General features: G+C 35.5%; 1 protein-coding gene across 2 annotated transcripts; it reads left to right on the plus strand.

The window, feature by feature from the left end:
* The first annotated feature begins 5,358 nt into the window (after positions 1–5,358).
* Positions 5,359–9,174, plus strand: LOC113697509 (G-type lectin S-receptor-like serine/threonine-protein kinase SD3-1). 2 transcript variants are annotated; one of them, XM_027217159.2, is made up of 3 exons: positions 5,359–5,386; positions 6,139–6,239; positions 6,577–9,174. In XM_027217159.2, exon 3 carries the CDS (start codon positions 6,628–6,630, stop codon positions 8,911–8,913), a length of 2,286 nt encoding a protein of 761 aa, XP_027072960.2. In that variant the 5' UTR covers positions 5,359–5,386; positions 6,139–6,239; positions 6,577–6,627; the 3' UTR covers positions 8,914–9,174. The 2 variants fall into 2 exon arrangements, with proteins under 2 accessions (XP_027072960.2, XP_071911539.1); XM_072055438.1 differs by having other exon boundaries at positions 5,371–5,386; positions 6,139–9,174.

The following is a 9,174-nucleotide window of genomic DNA, read 5'->3' on the forward strand; positions in this document are numbered from 1 at the left end:
AATATATAAATATAAGGAAGGATAATAATTATTAAAATGTACGTACACATGATAGATTAGATAAACGAATGCTCTGTGTACGTCAGCTAGAAAAAACATTACAATTATGTACATTGATATGTACAACATTCATGAATTACATGCATTAAATAAACTGTATTGTCATGTAACAGTTTGTTTGTCTGGCAGCTACCTGGTAAGAAGTATCACTGTGGTGCAAACAAACAGGGGTACTATTGTACTTGGGAATTTGGATAAGGATAAGAAAAAAAAGGGGAAAGATATTTTTGTTGAAAGGTTGGAAAGAAAAAAAAATGAAGAGGAGTATCTGTACGATATTTAGACATCAAAGAATTCGTGATTTGTAACAATTAATTTCTGTTTCCATATTTTGGTTCATTGTCTGTTAATGATAGAAATGTCTTCTCTCACTATCTCTTCTTTCACCATCTCTTCTTGTCTTAGAAGAAAGAAAAAACAATATTACAAAGTTAAAAAAACAAATATGAAATAAAAAGATAAGATTTTAAGATCTAGGATAAAATAACCATACATAACTTTGCCAAACATAATCAAATTTATGTTCCTATCATCAACTAAATTGGATGTTGGCAACTGCACTAAAATACTCTTCCTCGAATGCATCCAGAGAGACTTAAGAGCTCTATTTGAAAATTTTTATGTTTTATATGAATATATTTCTCAATTATTTTAGTATATTTTTCTCTGGATCCCTTATTGACGCTTTTGGGTCCATCCCTTCTCCTTAACGTAGAATAAGATTAAATGTCGAATTAGACTTTCAAACGCTTCCTTGAGAGTTTGGTGTGGCGACGGCAACTCAACATAGGATGGGCTCTCTCATGGCCCAAATTGTCGCCCAAGCATCTTTCCACATTGTATCCAAATTTCAAATCATCAAATTCTAACGCGCAGAAACGAATAAAAAACTATGGGCCTTAAACTTGTTAGCTATGATGGAATCAAGGCAAACTTTGTTCGGCTCATCACGCTAGATTCACTTCTTTTGTAATTCCTGTATAAGAATTAGACGGGCTACCTGAAGGCAAAACCAAAAGGCCCACAAACTTTGAGCAATGGCTGTGTATGAGACGTGCTTATGTCCAAATTCCAAAGCCCAAAAAAAGACTTCATTTGGATGGTCATTTTGGTAAATAAAATCTCTGCGATCACGATTGGTAATGTACCAGATCTCACTACCGTCTCGAAGACAATTTTTATGCTAATCTCATGGTTAAAATGAGGTTGAATTTGCAGTTAATGGTCAATTTATTTTGTATTCCTCTAAATCCCCTTTAAGTTTATGTTATTAACAAATATAAGGGTGTTTCTTTTTTTTTTAAGTTGAATGGATTCGACTCTGGTTATCACTGTAGGTCAGTACATGATCCTGTTTTTATGTTAATCTTATGGTTAAAATGAGTTTGAATTTGCAATTAAAAGTCACTCTATTTTACATTCCTCTAAATCCACTTGAGTTTATGTTATTTTTCCTTTTGATGAAAAAAAAGTTTGGACAGATTCGACTCCGATCACCCTCATCGGTCAGGGCATATTGTTGCAACCATACATCGCTTATGAAAATTCTTACACATTACTCACCAACACAACCCTTAATCACATCGACAGCATAATTTAAATACACGACCTTTTGTGAAAAAAGTGTCTCGTCCTTATCATCAGATTAACTTGTAGTATTGTAGTAGTCTTGTTATGTTAAAAAAGATTAATTATATGCCGTTACGTTGGTGTTTGGATAAACTTATCTGTGAAATAAAAAAGAATAATATATATAAAAAAAATTCATAAACCTATTCTTGGAACTACCGGGCAATGGAAGTAATCCGGATAAATACCCCTGAAAAGTGCAAAAGGGTGACTCTCCCAATAATGATACGCTGTCAAATGGGTCCAATGTGATTAGCCAGAGATACGGTGGTGGAGATGTCACGAGATGAGATCAAAAGCCACTTTGTTGGATTGCATGCACGGCATGGCCATTTTCTGCTGGTTACTAGTACTTGTCCGCTTCTCTTCTTTAAATAATCATATCATCTACTATTACAATTCCATGGTATTGATAGCAATATTATATGTTTGTTTACTTTTTTTTTTTTTTGTCGAAACGATAGGTGTCCTATAACCTAATCTAGCATAGTCTAAGGGGAAGGAGAGGAGGTCCTATAACCTAATCTAGCATAGTCTAAGGGGAAGGAGAGGAGGTTCGATGTGAGTACAGACTCCATCGATGAAGGTCAATTAAGACCGTCACAAATTGTGACAAATTTGTGGGAGGCAGGGATTGAACCCCTGACCTCCAGCATCACCTTTAATGGTGATGACCACTGGACCAAATGGCTAGTGGCTTATATGTTTGTTTACTTCCCATCAAGAAAGTATGGCATCCATGAGAGACAGCTAGGGTATATTTTTATCTTCTTGTTGAGAAATGACATTAGGTTTGGAGCAAGTGACCAACCAAGACCTTTTCCCTTTTTCTTTTTTTTCTTGTTTGGCTAGTTCATAGATTAGACATCTAACCTTTCATATATGCTTTTAATCTTTGTTTGAATTTGGATTCGGAGCAATGTATGTTTTCCCAATGGGCACTTATTAGTCGGACAACTAATAAGTGTTTAACAGTCCAATGTTATTATCAAGATTTTGACGGATGGAAAAGTTCGGATTTTTTTGAAAAGACAAAAGGGAAAAAAAATCCGTGTTTGGACATTCAGATTTACAGCCAGAACGTGAATGGCGTAATTGTTGATTTATAGCTTTTGAAATAGACATCGGAAAATGTCATGGTTGCCTATGGCCTAACCTTCATGATTAATTTTGAACATAAACCCAAGTAATGATGAATGGATTCCAAATGACACAAAATGATCAAATCAAAATCATGAGACCATCAAAACATTATACTACGAGGGGAGAGAGTGATTCTTTTTCTTCTGCAATTTGCCGGGCAAAGAGCTCTGCTGAGGTTTCACCGATCTCCATTTGAGGTTTTAAAATTTGCACCGACTTTCTCTTATTAGAAATTTGGACTTTATTGTTTAAAAAATAAGATGTAGTGGAAGTACTGCTTTATCCTAAGATATTATACTTTATTACAAATAGATATTTGACAAAAAAAAAAGGGTTAGGGCACTAAATAAATGAAATTAACTAATTAAATCAGAATGATGACATTTATTTAATCTCAAATTAACAGCCGTAATTACAGTAAAAAATGGCATTAATTGCTATCCTAAGATGGTGCCATTTTTTTTTTTTATTGACATCACTTGACAAAAACAAGGACTTTATTAGCAAGAGAAATAGAAGGATTTTCTGACTAACTAGTTTTATTGAATCTTGTGTCGAGACAAAATTTATTCATGCCTTTCTGCTTATTTGTTACTCCTATGTTTGTTTTTGTACCAGTACTTTACTTTTACCTTACTAACTACAATAAAAAAGGGTAATTTTTTTACCCCAGATTTAGATGCTTATATTGATAATCTAATAGCTATATAGACCTCGTATTCTTTATATGTAGTTGTAAAGGACAGAAAATATAGCTGTTGCACTTTGCACTAGCTATTGTAAAAGATCATTGTTGCTTCTTGTTACTGCATCTTTTTCAATTTCACTCATACTCCTTGATTTTTGTTAATTGTTTCATTCTTTATTAATACAACTTGAAGACAATTAGAAAAGGGCATGCATGGAACAAATTTATCATCTCACTTCTCAAAACAATTTTTTCATGACGTGGACCGATTAGGTTATCAAAACGTTTAGTTCAAGGAAGGCTAGTATGATCTCTAATATTTCAGGGGAGAATAGTGAAAGTGTCAAAAATTTTAGGGAGGTTTCTGAAATTATACCAAGCCCATAACACGGGTTGCATTTGTGAACAGAGGTCGGGTACTGTGCTCCCGACATTCTCATCCTAGCCTCGAAAGTCAAACTGTCAAAAGATCCTATTGAAGATTCCAAGAGTCCAGTGTCCACCGACTCCACCCTAATGTCCCCAGTTCCAAAAAAATACTCCGTATATGCATCAAAGACAAACAACTCCCTGAACAAAAAAAATACTCCGTATATACATCAAAGATAAACAACTCCCTAAACGAATATTTTTTTTTTTGGGTTTTGAGCAAGAATTGAACCTTCTTGTTTGGAAAGGGATTTTTCACCAAAAAAATTTCTACGTTTTCCGTGAACAAATTTTTCAATTATCTTTTATTTCGCATATATCAAATCGCTACAGTATATTTTTAACAAAAATTTTAAAAAATTACAATCTAAACACGATCGACATAGTTTATTAACATATGCAAAAAGAGTTTGTACAAAAGGAAAGGTCCTTATCTACATCAGTATAATTCCACTAACTATTTACACAATTAAAACATTAAAATGAGAGTCCCCCTTCTAAACGAGTTGGTTACTACATTAACTTTATATTCTTATAAAAATTTTAACTTGCAATTAACTTAGAAGGTGACCATGCCTTTTAGGACAGAAAAATAAATGAAAAAAAAATAACACTGATCTCTCTATAACGATACTATCCTTTGATTTATTGAAATTGGAAAACTTTGTTACTAAAAAAAAAGAATAGTTACATATGGAAACTTCAATTTGTCTAAAAATTGTCAAAGACAATTTATGCTTGGATTGCTTGTTTCCGTCGAAAAATATTGTCGTTTTCCGTGATCACATTTCCCTATCACCTTTTTCCCTCACATATATCAAATCGCTACAGTAATTTTTTCATGAAAAATGACGGAAAATGCAATCCAAACATAACCTTAGTGAAATGAGTTCCAAAAATAGTTGATAATTTGAATAAATTAAACCTTGTCACGAAGGTTTTGAAAGCAAGAGAAGCAATGATCATTCTATCTTGCATTTATGTGAAAATTTTGTACATTACAATTATTTCCCTATCTTGCATTTATGCGAGAATTTTGTATGTCCTGATTATAACTTATAAAATGCAGAATTACCATTTGATAACTCCATCTAACAAATATTACGTCTTACAATTCTCTAATTTTTTTTTCTTTCTTTTTTTTTGGGTTATATATAATGGATACCCAAATGGTGGGGCCACCGGCTGCTGCGCCTGCATTATTTTCTATTTATGTGACATTAATTTAAGACTTATGTCTGGATTAGACTTTCGCTTGTTCTCTTTGACTACACTTCCACAGTTCACACTCTTCAACAACAAAATCCTCAAAGCCAAAGGTTCTCCGGCAAATTCTCTCCACTGACTCCGACGACTTTCCGTTCCCATTTCCGGCGACAATGCAACCAAATCTGCAGTGGATTCAACCTTCCAACTAGGCCACATCTCTCTTACATAGTATTCCCTCTTTCACTCTGGCAACAAAGGAAAATAGAAAAACGCCACATTATTGTAATTTGCTCAATTGTTTTGAAGTGTTTGAAACATGGGTTCTCATTTTCTCTGCATTTAGTTCCATCCCAGAAGAAGTTGTACGCATTTTTACTGGTTTAACTACATTCTTCACACTGATTCTTCACTTATTTTTGCCTGCAGTTTCTCCTTTGAACATAAAAATTTGATCTTGCACAAATGCTCTTTTCAATGGGCCATTGGCCTAAATTTGGGTTTAAGTTTTGAAAAAGTTACAGTTTTTAGTACAAAGAATGTTTTGTATAGCTGCAATTTTTGTAAAAATTACCATCAATGACCAACCAATAAAGTAGATTAGTCTTTTGTTTTATGTGTTGACTTGTGATAATATCTTCATGTATATTCTTTTTTTTTTCTTTTGTTATATCAATATCATATGGTTGCAGTAGTCCTTGATCTTTACAACTTTGAATACCTGTAAAACACTTCTTCTTGTCTGTTTGAGGTTCACGAAGTGATTGTATAAGCCTTTAGGCTCATAATTTTGACCTGTATTGGGTCCCATTTGAACCAAGATTTCAACACCAGGCCCAATCAAATCCATAAAATAAATATATGTTGAAATGCATTTGTGGAATACATGGTGGTCCAGGATTGAATTGTTTAGGTCATGAGCTCTTTGGTGTAATCATCATCTGTGGATTCATTTGTTTCTAACATGTTGATTTTTCAACTAGGACCAAACCAGTGTTGTATCCCTGGCTGCATACAAGCTCTTGCCAATAGAAGCATCTACCAGAGTTGTCCTGAAGCTTGAGGACTGTGAATACCTTTTCAGGTATCATATTCTAAAATGTTGCAGTCTATTTTCTATCGTTCTACATCTTTCATTCAACTACATGTGCATTTGGTTTAGATATTGACTAAGTTAACATAAACCTAAATTACAAGACTTTTTGATTCCTCTACCCAATAGTTCTACAAAATTACTTCAGTCCTTTCAAAATGATAAAGACAGTTTAGAATACTCTTCCCTATGGTGAAATGATAGCCATTTCTTTCTGCTTGTCTTTTCCAAGCAACTACAGGTTTCCTCGTGTTTCAAAGCTTAGCAATTTTGTTAGCTTAATTGTTGCCCTGTTAGATTTGAATCATTGCTTCTTGTTCTGCGGCAGCTGGATGTGGTCCAATTCTGTTGCTATCTTCATCTTTGAGCATATGCAGATATGCTTAGACAAGAAAAATTGATCTTCAGTACAGCAGTCCAGCTCTGTATTTCTCTTACCCTGCTCCTTAACTTTGTTGTCAGTTCAGAAATTCGACTAGGCTCCAAAATCTCGGTAGAAGATAACAACTTTTGGGTCTCCTCCAATGGGGATTTTGCAATTGGATTTTTTAGTTATTTCAACCTATATAAAGTTGGCATTCACTTTAATTCAAGTTCGATCCCTATAGATAAGCAAACAGTGGTTTGGGTGGCTGGAGCAGACCTTAAAGTTGGTAACAAGTCATATTTCCAGCTTGATGAGAGTGGGGAATTGTTTCTTTTTGATTCTGACACTGGAATAACTGCTTGGACAAGCAAAACTAGTAATGCATCTGTAGTATCAGCTCTTCTTCGTGACGATGGTAATTTTGTCCTGCTGAACAAACAAAAGAGCACTGTTTGGCAGAGTTTTGATAATCCCTCTGATACACTTCTCCCAGGCCAGAATTTCTCTGCTTCCCATGTACTCCGGCCTCCTAGTAACAGTCCTGTTTCGAGCTATTACAGTCTTTATATGGGTGACTCTGGTCAATTGCAACTTAGGTGGGAAACTAGCATCATTTACTGGACCAGTGGGAATCCATCCCAGTCAGCTCATCGAGCAATACTTAGTGCTGATGGAACACTGCAATTAATTGACCAAACATCCAAGTCTATTTGGTCCATTTTTGGAGACGACCACAATGATTCGAACGTACATTTTCGGTTTCTTAGGCTGGATGCTGATGGAAATCTTCGGTTGTACTCTTGGCAAAATGCTTCAAGCTCATGGAGATCTGTTTGGCAAGCTGTCAACAATCAGTGTGATGTATTTGCAACTTGTGGCGTCCATGGCATTTGTGTATTCAACGAGTCTGGCTTACCAGTTTGCAAATGTCCATACATGCCAGCTGGTGAGTTTAACTCAAAATGTTTGGCTTCCTCTGATGAAAATTGTGATTCTGGTTCTTCCCTGATTCTGTATGAGCATACTTTTCTATATGGAATTTACCCGCCTAACGATACAATTGTGCATACCAACCTGCAAGAATGTAAAACCTTGTGTGAGAAAGACCCACGTTGTACTGCTGTAACCTTCATAAACAATGGCACTCCACAATGCCGAATAAAAAACACTAGATATATGAGTGGCAAGTCTGATCCTTCATTGGGTTCTATATCTCTGATAAAGACATGTTCAGATCCTGTTGCAGTTTTACCTCAATCCCCTGAATCTAAACTTATTCAAAAGTCATCGCGGAAAATCTGCATTCCTTGTCTTATTGGAGTTGCTGCAGGAACATTTGGCATAATTCTTGTGATCCAACTTTGTGCTGGATTCTACTTTTTGAGGAGAAGAAAATATATCAGGAAGAAAACTGATTTTAGTAATGTGGATCCTAATACCGGAGGTTGTATCATGTTATCATATGCTGAGATTACTGAGCTGACAGAGAATTTTAAGCACAAGATTGGTCCCAAGGTGTTCAAAGGTGTACTTCCAGATAAACGACCAGTTGCAATCAAAGATTTGGCTACAAGCATTGAAGAAAGGAAGTTCAGGAGTGCAGTTTCTAAAATAGGAAGTATATTTCATAAGAATCTGTTAAAGTTGGATGGTTACTGTTGTGATTCAAGCAACAGGCTCTTGGTCTATGAATTTGCAAAGAACGGCTCACTTGGAGATTGTTTGGAAGATCCAAAAATGTGCAAGAGATTGACATGGAGAAGGAGGATAAGCATTTGCTTAGCAGTGGCAAGGGCTATTTATTACTTGCATACAGGATGTAGAGTTTACGTTAGTCACGGGAATTTAAAATGTGAAAATGTGCTTTTAGATGATAACTTTGAAGTCAAGGTGAGTGAATTTGGGTTGCAGACTTTTCTTAGTGAAGAATCAGACACCGAACAAACTGCAGAGGCAGATGTTAGAGATTTTGGGAAGATGTTGTTGAAAATAATGAGTGGAAGCCAAAATGCAGATGATGCTTGTGAATGGGCATATGAAAAATGGCTAGCTGACCAAAGCTACGAAATAGTTGATAGTCGATTGGAAGGAAGTGTGAGTTCAGATGAGTTGCAACGAGCATTGAGAATTGCATTCTGGTGCCTGCAAGCTGATGCACGGATGAGACCTTCAATGGGCGAGGTAGTTAAGGTGCTAGAAGGCACATTGAGTGTTGATATTCCACCACCACTCTTTTCTCATTGCCATTCTAGGACATCATCAGAAGAAAAACTGGAATCAAATGCAGAATCGGGGTAAAGGCTTCTACCCTCCCATTTTAAGTTCCTCTTCCCCCCTCAATTGTATAGTTAAGTTCATTGTAACAGCAGCGCAAATGCAAGTATCAATGCATGGTTGTACCCTTTATAGTCCATATGCTTATTCCATCATCTGAAGATCTCTGATGAGCATATTCCATCCTTTGCTCAGCTTTAAGGGGGCGCAACCATTTTGAGCAATGAATTTCTGTGATGCATTTTTTTAATCAGTAAGCCTGTGCAGAAATTTTATAATTTTTCA

The sequence above is a fragment of the Coffea arabica genome, chromosome 6e, assembly GCF_036785885.1.
Source record: "Coffea arabica cultivar ET-39 chromosome 6e, Coffea Arabica ET-39 HiFi, whole genome shotgun sequence".
Lineage (NCBI taxonomy): Eukaryota > Viridiplantae > Streptophyta > Magnoliopsida > Gentianales > Rubiaceae > Coffea > Coffea arabica.

Coding starts and splice junctions, on each gene's coding strand:
- LOC113697509 (XM_027217159.2), top strand. CDS start 6,628: ATGCTTAGACAAGAAAAATTGATCTTCAGTACAGCAGTCCAGCTCTGT.